At 37.9% G+C, this 12788-nt stretch overlaps 1 protein-coding gene across 2 annotated transcripts in view; it reads left to right on the top strand.

Moving 5' to 3' along the window:
- Nucleotides 1-12788, top strand: part of LOC104588335 (ABC transporter C family member 2-like) — a 107220-nt gene that overhangs the window by 57369 nt on the left and 37063 nt on the right. For both annotated transcript variants that reach the window (XM_010246215.3, XM_010246214.3), the window contains one exon: nucleotides 8104-8241. In XM_010246215.3, the coding sequence (XP_010244517.2) occupies nucleotides 8104-8241 (138 nt within the window). The remainder of the gene's footprint in view (nucleotides 1-8103; nucleotides 8242-12788) is intronic.

The following is a 12788-nucleotide window of genomic DNA, read 5'->3' as shown; positions in this document are numbered from 1 at the left end:
CACTATTAGGTTTGATGGAACCAATTACTTGGAATGGGTCCAATCAGCCAAGGACACAAAGAAGCCAGCCAAGGATGACACATCACATCCCAAGATGACTCAGCTATGCAACTTTATGTAGTCTCACATCAGCCGAAACTACTTATGGGCAAAAACAGCCAAGGAGATTTGGGATAACATGAAGGAGACATACTCCCAACCCCTTAATGTTGCTAGAGCTTATGAGCTGAAGTGTGAAGTGATCTCAAGCAAGGGGAGAATCCAGTCTCTGTTTACTTTGCTACTCTAAAATCCCTATGGCATGAAGTCGATCACTTGGAAACAATCAGGTGAGAATGTCAAAGGGATGCAACAACATATAGAAAGTTGAAACAAATAGAGTGTTTGAGTTCCTAGTTGGTCTAAATTCAGATTTTGACATTATAAGACAATAACTACTTACTAGGGAGAGTGTGACTTTATCTCAGGCCTACTCATTGGTACATAGTGAAGAGAGTAGGAGAAAGTTTATGTTATCGTTTTAGACTACGGAATCATCTTTAGCAGCAACAAAAACTATGGTTGGAGGGGAGAAGGAAAGGGAAATGAAGAAGGAAGATAAAAGAGACATTTTTTTGTGATCATTGTAAGAAGCCAAAACATACTAGGGACACTTGTTGGAACTTGCATCCCCACTTGATGCCAGTGAGACTCAGAAACAAGAAGGGAAGTGCTAATGTGGCAGTTGTTACAGACAGTGCATCCATTTCTAGCACAAGGACCACATCTCTAGTTGCCTTAGCTACTGTCCAGGCTGCCTTGACACAATTAAAGAATGAAGCTGGTATTTCTGGATCCTCATCTCAGCCATCAGCTACTACATCTGCTACTACTTCAGCCTTTGCTCACTCAGGTACAAGAGCTTCAACATATCATACATCAGCCTAGGTAACACTAGACCCTTTTGGGTAATAGATTCAGGTGCTTATGACCATATGACCAGTTTATCCACCTATTGTCTATCCTTTGGTAGAGACAATGTATCTATTGCTGATGGCTCTATTGTGCCTATTTTTGACAAGGGAGATCAGACTGTCTGATACCATTTCCCTATTCTCAGTTTTGCATGTCCCTAAGCTTAGTGCTAACTTGCTTTCAGTTAGTAGTATTACTAAGAACCAAAACTGTTTAGTGACTTTTTTCCCTGATCGTTGTGTTTTTTAGGATCTAGAAAAGAGGAAGGTTATTAGGGTTGGCCGTGCGACGAAAGCAGTTTACTTGCTTGAGCATCCATAGGGGAAGGAGAGTGAGGTTGGGAGATTATTTGTTTCTCAGTCTTTAAGTCAGATTATGCAACTGATTTGGTCATTTGTCTTTTGGGTCTTTGAAGAGTTTGTTTCCTAATTTGTTTGAGTTAGTCCAAGTGTCTAGTTTGAGGCGTGAAAGCTATGAACTTGTAAAACATTGTAGATCAACTTATTCTTTGAGTAATAAAAGAAGCAATTTTCCTTTCGAAATTGTGCATACAAACGTTTGTAGACCATATCATATTCCTACTATGGAGGGGGGGTACTACAGATATTTATTGTTATTTGTTGATGATTATACCCGTTTCTCATGGGTTTACCTTATGCACTCTCGAGATGAGTTCACCTCTCTGAACCAGGCTTTCCATCAGATGGTACTGACCCAATTTGGAATTAGGATCAAAATTCTCAGATCCGATAATGCCAAGGATTAATTTGCAAAACCCTTGGCCTCATATCTCCTAGATCATGGAGTCATTCATCAGAGCACTTTCCTTGTACACTTCAACAGAATGGGGTTGTTGAGAGAAAAAATAGACATATCTTGGAGGTAGCCAGAAGCATCATGCTCAACTCCAATGTTCCCATATGCTGATTTGGGATGCAATCCGTACAATTGTTTACCTTTTTAATAGAATTCCTTAATGAGTTTTATACATGAAAAGACCATTCAATCTTCTATATCTAGACAAGGACTTGTTCACTATTCCCGTTAAAACTTTTGGGTGCACTTGTTTTGTTCAACTCCTTGGACCTCATCGCTCCAAATTTGATCCCAAAGCTGCCAAATGTATCTTTCTTGGGTATGCACAAAATGAAAAGGGGTATTGCTGTTATGAGCCAGTTTTGGGGAGGCGTTTTGTGTCTATGGATGTCACATTCTTTGTGGATATGCCCTACTATCATAGTGTTTCTTCTCAGGGGAGAGTAGTGAGGAAGGGATTTCAGCCCCAAAAGTTCCATTGCCTATTTCAATTACTGAGGGGGAGTGCCGTGAAAAGGGTTGTCAGGAGTGCAAGGAATTGAGAGTGTGTCATAGGCAATGGAGGCATGTTGATTCCCGTCCTCAACAGTCCAGGCCTATCCCAACATCTTCTACAACTTCAGATCCGGGCACTACTTCCACTATTGAGCCCACTGTTGTAGATGCTTTGCTTAACACTATTGAGTCTCAGCCTTCTCCTTTAGATGACCTTGATCTCCTAATTGGAATTTGTAAAGGGAAGCACCGTTGTACTTCATCCACTGCTCATTGCATCTCCCAATTTCTTTCTTATGATTTCTCTCAAAATCCTATAGATCTTTCCTGGCATCTATTGTTGCTATGCCTATTCCTAGAACAGTGCAAGAAGCTCTATTGATACCTAAGTGGAAGGAAGTAATGAAGGTAGAGATGGATACTCTTGTTAAGAACAATACATGGGAGCTAGTTGACCAGCCTGAGAGGAAGAAACTTGTTGGGTGCAGATGGGTGTTTACAGTGAAATATAATGTTGATGGTTCTGTAGAGAGATATAAGGCTATATTGGTTGCAAAGGGATTCACACAAACTTATGGCATAGACTATATGGAAACCTTTGCACCAGTTGCCAATATGAACACTACCAAAGTCCTACTACCCATTGCTACAAATTTCTCATAGCCACTATTTCATATGGATGTCAAGAATGCATTTCTTAATGGAGATTTGTAAGAAGAGGTGTACATGGAGTTAACCCCCTGGTTTTTATAGTACATAAATGGGAAAGAAGGTGTGCTAGCTAAAGAAAGCTTTATATGAGCTGAAGCAATCTCCAAGAGCCTGGTTTGATAAGTTTAGACTGGCCTTGGAAAGGTTTGGTTATATGCAGGCTCAGTCAGGTCACACTCTCTTCTTTAAGAAGACAGGCTCCTCCTTGACTTACTTGTTGTCTATGCAGATGACATTGTAGTGACGGGAAGTGATATTAGTGAGATTGACTCTCTTAAGTAGCACCTTTACAAGGAATTTGAAGTGAAGGACTTGGGGGAATTACACTATTTCCTGGGAATTGAGGTAGCTCAATCTAAGCATGGCATTTTTGTCTCTCAAAGAAAGTATGTTCTTGACTTATTGGAAGAAACTAGAAAGTTAGGAGTAAAGCTTGCTGACACACCCATTGAATTGAACCATAAAATAAGTGCAGAAGGTGGAGAACCTCTTGAGACAAGGCTATGTATCAAAGGTTGGTTGGGAAACTTCTTTATCTTTGCCTAACACGACCAAATATTTCGTATGTTGTTAGTGTTGTTAGTTAGTAAATGCATTCTCCTAGGACCACCCACCTTCTTGCGGTGAAAAGGATACTTGCTTACTTGAAGAGGTGCCTAGGGAGAGGCATACTCCTCAGGAATGGTGGTCGCATGAAGATAGAGGTATATATAGATGCTGATTGGGCTAGATGTATTGATGACAAGAGATCTACCTCTGGGTATTTTGTGCATTTGTAGGGGGAAACCTTGTTTCCTGGAGAAGCAAGAAACTAAATGTTGTTGCTCTATCCAATGCTGAAGCTGAGTACAAGTCCATGGCCAATGGTGTTGCAGAAGTGTTATGGTTGAGATCTTTACTTGATGAGCCGGGGGTTGACTATGAGAAACCTTTGATGCTGTATTGCGATAATCAAGTTGCAATTAACATTACCCACAATCTAATACAGCATGATAGGACTAAACATATCAAGGTGGACAGACATTTTATTCAAGAAGTGTCTTCCCTATATTGCCTCAAATATGCAGGTAGTTGATATCTTCACTAAAGCAGTCACAAAAATCAAGTTGGAGACAGATTTACACAAGTTGGGAATGACGAATATCTACTCCCAACTTGAGGGGGTGTAGAGATAGCTGATAGGCTGTTAGTGTGTGTGGTCCCACACTTTATTTTTCTGTTTATTTCTTTATGTTACTTTGTGATAGTTATGGTAGTTGGGCTGGTTGGGCCATTTTCATTTCTTTTGTTTTCTTATGAAGTTAGTAGGGGTATTAGAGGAATTCTATTTCTTTGTAAAGTTACAAGTATAAACAAGAATTAGTGGGGCGTCCAGAATTATCTAACCGCACCCTTTCTCTTTTCTCTTCTTCTTCTCTTTGGTTCTAGGTTAATTTCTCTTCTTCTCTCTGAATTACATCAGAAAATACATTTTTTTTCTTGTTTCTTTTTGTCAAGTTGTACTACTTGCATATCACCGTAGGAACTCCTAATTTGATTCTCGAATCAATTCACTAGTAATGATTGAACCATCTAGGATTTGTCACCCATCTACAAAAGCACCTTCCGAAGGAGAAACTATTTTACTCTAGACTTTTCTAAGTCTATTAACCAACACCTTCACAATAATTTGTAAACGTTACCAATTGAACTAATAGGCCGATAATCTCTTATATCTTCAACACCTTGGATCTTTGGTATTAATAAGATTATGGTGGAATGTTTGGTAAAATCTCGGGCTGGAAAGCATGAGAATGCAAAGTTTGAGGGTAGCCACTTTGTGTAAAAAATGCCAAAGGTTAGCACTGTATCCAGTCTACCCCTCCCAAGAACCCAGATGGCTAGGACCAACATTTTTTTAATATGTAGAAAAATGACTATTAAAATTTGGAAAGAAGAAATGATTAGTACAACTTTTTAACCATAGTTTCAATCCCTACATGCAATTCCCAAATTACATGGATTCCCAAAACAGTTGTTCCCTCATTACCCGTTGCTTAGCAAAGGAGTCATCTAAACCTTTTGCACACCTAAACCCATTTAAATTCAACCACCATTTCTTTTGCAATCTTTTCCATCTCCTGTAGCACATACAGAAGGGACCAAGGAGTACACCTACTGCATATATCCCAAGATATGACTATTTGTGAGTCTCCTTCCACCTTGATCATCCTAAAACCCAACTGTTTAGCTAACCTGAGGCCTTGCAATAAGGCCAACAGTTCAGCCTTCAAAGAATTTCCAAAGCCAAATTGGTCCTGAGAGTATAGCCAAGATTCTCCTCTCGAAATTTCAGATAACCCCTCCTATTCCAGCCATACCCAGGTTTCCAAGAGAGCTCCCATCAAAGTTTAATTTCCAAACCCAATTGATTCTGTCTTTTCCTCCTGATAATTGTGTTATTTAAGTCCAGGCCCTGAAGAAATCAGTTACTGAAAAGGTTTTGAAGATATCCAAATTCTGTGCCCAAAGAATTGCCTTTGTTTTTATACTGCATATACATCTCTTCCAAATTTTGACTCTTTTTCTAGGAAAATTCTGCTACTTTCCTCTCTTCCCATACCAGCCAGAAAATTGCTGCATTATTGGTTCTCCAAAGCAATTTTCCCCTTTTCTTAAGTTGCCTCAAGAAGTTAGGGTCGAAAATACCTTCCACATCTTGGGGTGGGACCCACTTGCAAACAAGAAAAGAACAAAAAAATCCCAAATTCTAAGCACAAAAGGACAGAGTAGTAAATGAGATAATATCTCGTCGTTACCCTACAAAGGAAACACTTGTGAGGAGAGAGGCAAACAAAAGGCCTTCTTTGTAGCATGCCACATGTATTTACCTTGCCAAGAAGAATTTCCCTGCAGAAAGCTTGAATTTTGAGTGGAATAGGCTTACACAATTTCTTTCACTGGGAATTCCACCCCTTGGATGTTAAATGAGGTAAGGGATTTAAAGGAGGAACAACTAAAGAGGGTGACCAAATTCTAGAACCTTCAAGGGAAGAGTCCAATGAAGCCTGGTTTAGGGTATCAAGTAGGTGAATCAAGGAAGAACACTTATTTTCTCTTAACCCCCTTCTAAACCCCAAATTCTAGTTTAAGCCAATTGGAGGTGTTCCCAACCTAGAAATGGTCTCTCCTTTAAATTGAGAGATGGAAAAGAGTTTAGGGAATTGGTCTTTGATTGGACTTCTCCCCAGCCATAGGTCCTCCCAGAAACGTATTTTGTTATCCTTTCCCACATTGTACCTAATATAGAGTTAAGAAAGTTTGGGTAGACTTCATAAATTTCTTTCCATGGAGACACTGAGGACAAATGGTCAACAACTTTAGCATCCAACCATTACCTTACAACCCATGAATGCTTGTTATTACCTTGTGCCACAACCTATCTCTCTTGAAGGGGAATCTCCACAACCATTTACCCAACAAAGTAATGTTTCTAAGGAAAATGTTCCCTAACCCTAAGCCCCCTTCTTCCATAGGTTTGCTAACCTGTTCCAACTTTTCCAGGTGATCCTTTTTTTCCTCTCTCGGTTCCCAAAGAAAGTCCCTCATGTATTTCTCTAATTGGCCTGCTATCATAATTGGGATGTAGAAGGTGGAGAGGAAATAAATAGGGAGATTTGCCAGTAAAGCTTTGATCAGAGTGATTCTTCCCCCGAGTTATATGTAATGCCTCTTACGAAGGACTAATTTCCTAGCAAACCTTTCCATCACTGGCTTCCAAAACTCATCACTTCTAGGGTTCCCTCCCAAAGGCAAACCTAGGTATACTATAGGCCACTCTCTAGTCTTATATTCCAGTACCTCACCAGATCTTTGCATTTTCCCATCTTCAAGTTGATTCCTGAAATCCCATTTTTACCCCAGTTGATTCACAAGCCAGTCAACCCCACAAAATCATCGATCAATAACTTCAAGTTTCCCATCTTTTTGAAATTTACACCCTCACAGAACAAAATTATTGTATCATCAACAATTTGGAGGTGAGAGACTACCACTTGGTTTCTTCCAATTCTCCATCCTCTAACCAGGCCCTATAAATCTACTTTCACTAAGGTGAAAAGGAAAGGGGAAATTGGGTCTCCTTAACCAATATCTCCTGCTCTCCTTCGTATGCGTTTTCTTCTATCTTGATGGATGAAATAAAATTACAATGCCTTCTTGGTTTAGAAATTTTATGGAAAAATGCAGTTTTCTTATTCCCCTCTTTTAACTATCTCATCCTAGACCTTTGTCTCCTTGAGATCCCCTCCACACAGGATTGTCTGCCGAATTCATCTCTAGTAAGCTTTCTATCCTGCCGTTAATCATGGCAAGAGGGTGAGTATTTGCTTCAATAACCATTAATTAGGTAGTCATGTGTAAAGTAATAGGTGATATAATCACTATATTTGGTAAATTGATTTCCTAATTTATTTCTGCCTCTTGTTTCAAGTTTACAATTATCTTGTTTGATTGAATATTTGTCACATTGTTAATTTTTTAGAAATAGTCATGAAATTGCTTATCAAGGGAGAAATGGATTGTAACATTGTAGATAATAAACTGCTTTTTTCCCTAATTTTTAAAACATGGTATTATGATCATGAAATTGCCGATCAAGGTTGGGGCATAAGCCTTGAGTCATGAGGCTTAAGCTTCATGAGATCTCATTATTCCAAGATGTGGCATGAGTTTAAATGAGAGAAAATGCAGAATTATGCAAAAAAATGATTAAAATTTTATATGAGAATGTATAGATGCATTACTCATCAATTGAAGTCATCATAACTTCAAAAGGGTGTTGAAAACCATAAATATTAATACAAATCAAGAACTGACACCAGAAATCATAGAATTAGTCTTTACTTCATTCTTATGAGAGAATGCTACTTTAATTAATGTATGAAATCCATGTTCTTGGTATAAAGCACTATAAAGTATGATGAATGCACATTGTACTTTTAGGTGTGTGCCTCAATATTGAAGCTCATGGCATTTTACTTAAGGTCTAAGCCTTATATACCTCTTAAAACTTTGCTTTTTCATACAAACAAGAAAGTATAATCTTTTCCAGTGTTCTGCATTTCTAATGCTACTCTAGCTTTGCAGGTTGTAAATGCTAATGTATCATTGAAACGTCTGGAGGAACTTTTCTTAGCTGAAGAGAGAATTCTGTTGCCAAATCCACCTCTCGAGCAAGGTTTTCCAGCGATATCTGTTAAAGGATGCTTTTCCTGGGATTCAAAGGTGTACTTTAAGTTCAATATTACCAGTTTATTCCATTTATATATTTGAGTTTGTGACTGTGTTTAACATCTTGTTCTGTCAATGGAGCACACTTACTTTTTACCAACCTTTTAGAGCATTTTATTGCAGCATTTTTGGTTCTACTTTTTAATATTTTTCAAGGCAATTGATATTCTTTTATTTGGGCATTTCTGCCTAATGCCCTTCCCATGGAAATCCATGTTGATGTCTTATATTCTATATTGTTAAAACTGTCATCTTTTGTAAATATAGTGTTGCAAGTGCATTACCATCTTTTCCTGTCTTTTTAATTAGAGTATGTGATGCCTTAATATACAGAGAAAATCTGGCTACTATCTTCTCTCCTTTCTCTTCTCTGTTTTTTTCCTGTTTTCTCTTATTTTTTCCAGGTTAATATGGTGTTAAAGTGGGTTTGTTGGACCTGAGAACAAGATCGATCAGTGTTCTTTCTTCCTTCTCGTCTTACTTTTGGATTAAAGATCAGAGAAACCCTATCGGACTGGTCTGAGAGTTTTTTCTGAGTCCTCTTATCTCTTGGTCATGTACCAAGAAAAATATGTGCAACTGGTTCGGTTGGATGGTGTGAAGAGTTTAAATGGTTTCCAATCCTCCTAGTGGATTGTGTGATCCTTTGTGTGATGTTTGTAGATCTGTTATGACTTGTATGTGCTATAACAGCAGTAAAACCTAGTATTTCAAGTAACTGTGGTGATAGTAGTGTAGGACTACCAAACTGATGCTGTACCTGTGTTTCCAGCAGTAGTATTTGTGTAGAATGGAGAAATTGACCTACAGTGCTGGTTTGTAGTACACCTGGCAGCTTAGTGATAGTCTTCTCTACCTACAATGCTTTGTGGTTGATTAAGTGAATCTGATTTTTTGACCATGTCTTTTGAAGACTCTGCTGTCTGTGTCTCCACAAAACTCTGTATCACTGCAAGGGGAAAAATAGGATTTATAAATGGTAATTTTAAGCAACTGAAGTCTGGAACTGCTGAATATGATAGGTGGAACCAGTAGAACAACATGGTGATGTCTTGGGTTCTAGTGTGGACTGACATTGCATATGAAATTTGAGAACAAGCCAAACCTACCTATTCTGAGCAGTGGTATTATGTGAAGATTTATCAGTTACAAGCTGAATCCTCTATTTGTAAGCAGCAAAGGGAAAGGAATCTTTTGTACCATTCAGATTTGACATCAATTTGGAAGGACTTAGATCATTATCAGAGTATGGAGTAGAAGTTTGATGAAGATGCTAAAGCTTACAAGTCTCTTGGTTCCCAACAATGGGTGTTTGCTTCCTTTTAGGGCTGAACCCAGTATATGAGTCTATTAGTGTGCAAATCCTAGAAGTAAAAAACTTTCTTTAGTTCTTGAAGAAAGTAGAAGAAATGTGATGAATAGTTCTGAGGGGGATCTAGTTGCTTTGGCAGCCATGGGGGTTCAAGTACAAATGGTGGCAATTCTTTTAAGAAGAGTGATGTCCAAAAGAGAATGGATGACAAGGATAAACTGTGGTGCAATCATTATTAATGGTCTAGACACACTCGTGATACTTGTTGGGATCTCCATGGAAAACCGAAGTGGGATCAAGAGTTAGTTAAGAAATAAGACCAAAATAAGGAGGCCACAAGGCTAGAGGAAGTACAATTTAGCCAATATGGCCTTGCAGGAGACTCAAACATCCAGCTCTACGGTGAATCATGAATGTCCTTTTAGTTCTAATCCCATGGAAGGTTTCATCAATTTATTTTGTGACCATTTAGAGCTTTATAGTAGGGCACTCTGTTAGATGGATTCTGGCCCTACTCCCTTGACTTCCTTTGTGTCTATATTAGGTTAATTCTGCTACAATCTTCTATGTGTCTTTTCATACTATAGACTCTCCTTGGATAATGACTTAGGACCCTTAAATCACATGATAAGTACGTCCAACTTGTTTCAGTCATATAGACTTCTTTCTAGGAGGGACAAAGTAAGACTAATTAATGGCTTGTTCTCCACCATAGCTGGTCAAGGAATCATCTCCCTTCCTTTTAACCTCACTATCTCTAATGTATAGCATGTTTCTTAACTATCTATAAACTTGAACTCAATTTAGTAGCATTACCAATTTGTTAAACTACATAGTAACCTTTTTCCCTTTTTCTTGTGTGATAAAGGATTTGACCTCAGGGAAGATGACTGGTAGAGGTAGTGTGGTTGATGATCTCTATGTCCTAGAGAATAAAGCTACTCTTGCAGCCAAAATGTCTATGAGTTAGTCTAGTAAGAGTCAAGCCCATTTATGGAAAAGTCATCTCTGTTATTTATCTTTTGAGTCATTGAAAATTTTGTTTCTAGAATTGTTTAAGTCGGTGTCAATAATAAATCTTTTGAGCAAACATTGTAGAAATCATTTTCCTTCAAGAAATAATAAATCTAAAATTCCTTTCCATGTTGTTTATTTTGATTTTTGGGGCCTTGTTAGTTTGCCTTCCGAGACTAGTTACAAGTACTTTATTACACTTATTAATGACTACTCCAAATATACATGGGTGTATCCAATGTGATCAAGATATGAAGTACCTGAAATTGTGAAAGATTTCCAATGTATGATATTCACCCAATTTCAAATTGAAATCAAAATTTTCCAATTTGACAATGCCAAGGAGTATATCCATAGTGTGACCTTACAGAGTTCTTTGCTTCATGTGGATCCCTTCACCGTAGTTTTTGTACTGAAACATCCCAACAAAATTGCATTGTAGAAAGCAAAATTGCCATCTACTTGAAGTTGCTTGTGGATTACTATTTCATATGAATGCTCCTAAACGTTTCTGGATGGAGTACAAGGCCCCACATCAACTCCTATTTCCCAATGCTTCTAAACATTACTATTTCATATGCTTGTGGTTTGTTTTGTTTAAGACCTGTCTCCCACTTGTGGTAAACTTGACCCCCATACTATTCCCTATGTTTTCCTGGGGTACCCCATCTTCTCAAAAGGGTTACCTATGTTTTGATCCTGTTTCCAAGAAGTATTATGTTTCTATAGATGTGCCCTTCTTTTTATAGTGAAATAAGTTCAGGTTTAACTTCCTCCTCTTCTTGATCCTCTCCATTCTGTTGTTTTCATTTTTCGTTGCAAGGACCAATCAAGTTCAAGAGTCATGAAGCAACTTGAAGTTGTAACACCAACGTCATTAGACTCCCTAGGGGCAAATCCTATCCAACCAGGTAACCTTATTTCCATTAATGTGTTTTGACCCTATTTGCATAAATACTTCTGGTTGATGACCTGGATATTCCTATTGCAAAAAAATGGAGTCAGGTCTTGCATCACTAAGCATCCCATTTCCCATTTTGTTTCTTATGAGAACATTTTGTTATGGGCCCGCGAATAGGATCTCGTCACGGGTCGGTCCACGGGGAAAACCTCCTGTTTTCCCTTGTTCCTCCCTTTTCTTGAAGAACCTATCTTGCCGCCCTAAAGGTGATTTGTTCAAGAGACCACCAACTCTCCTTTTGCTCTCTTCTTGACTGAAATTTTTGATCGTTTTATTCAATATTCTCAGCTCCTTAAATAGGAGATTACAAGAGATAAGAGTCCTACTTTTAGGAAGACTCCTTGCTAATTAGGAAAACTCCCTACTAATCTATCCTACTGAACTGATAAGATAAGATAAGATAAGACTCCCTTAATCTATCCTACTGAACTGATAAGATAAGATAAGACTCCCTACTAATTCATACTACTGAACTGATAAGATAAGACTCCTACTAATCCCTACTATTGAAAGCAGATAAGGTAAGAATACTGAATAGATAAGATAGGATGAGAACACTAAATTGCTGCTGCTGAGAACACTAAATTACTGCTGCTGCTGCCGGCGTCCACATCACATTTTACCTTCTTTTTGTGCCTTTCACTCTTCCTTTGACAATGTTCCTATCCCTAAGAATGTAGTAAAGGCTCTATTAGTATCTAAATGGACAAATGCAATGAAAGAAGAGATCAATGCTTTACATAAAAATGGTACATGGGTGTTGATGGATCTTCTTAAAGGAAATGAACCAGTAGGATGTAAGTGGGTGTTTATAGTGATGCATAGGGTGATGACACAGTGGAAAGTTATAAAGCCCGATTAGTGGTAAAAGGCTTCACTCAGGTGTACGAAGTAGATTATGCAGAGACATTTTAACCAAGGTTTAAAATGTTGATGTCGATGGAAATGTTGCTTACCAAAATATAGGACATATGTTGGAAATATCGGAAATGTTGAGGGGAAATATTGTAAAAATTAGAGACATTGTGGAAATATGCAATGATATTTTGTAAAATGATAAAAGAGGCATTAATACATATTTCTAGACTATTATCTTATTCCAACCATTATATAAAGCTAATAAACTAAGATCAATAACAAATTAGTAAATGATGATTTACTGATTTATTATGCATTTTGATGTTTTTACAAGGTTATCCGATATTTTCTTTTCTTGTTTTTTATTCTGATTTATTATAAATTTTAATATACTTA

This window comes from Nelumbo nucifera, chromosome 3 (assembly GCF_055504915.1).
Source record: "Nelumbo nucifera cultivar China Antique chromosome 3, China Antique-T2T, whole genome shotgun sequence".
Classification (NCBI taxonomy): Eukaryota; Viridiplantae; Streptophyta; class Magnoliopsida; order Proteales; family Nelumbonaceae; genus Nelumbo; species Nelumbo nucifera.
The sequence above is the reverse complement of the archived record's forward strand: the minus strand, read 5'-3'. Positions and strand labels throughout refer to the sequence as shown.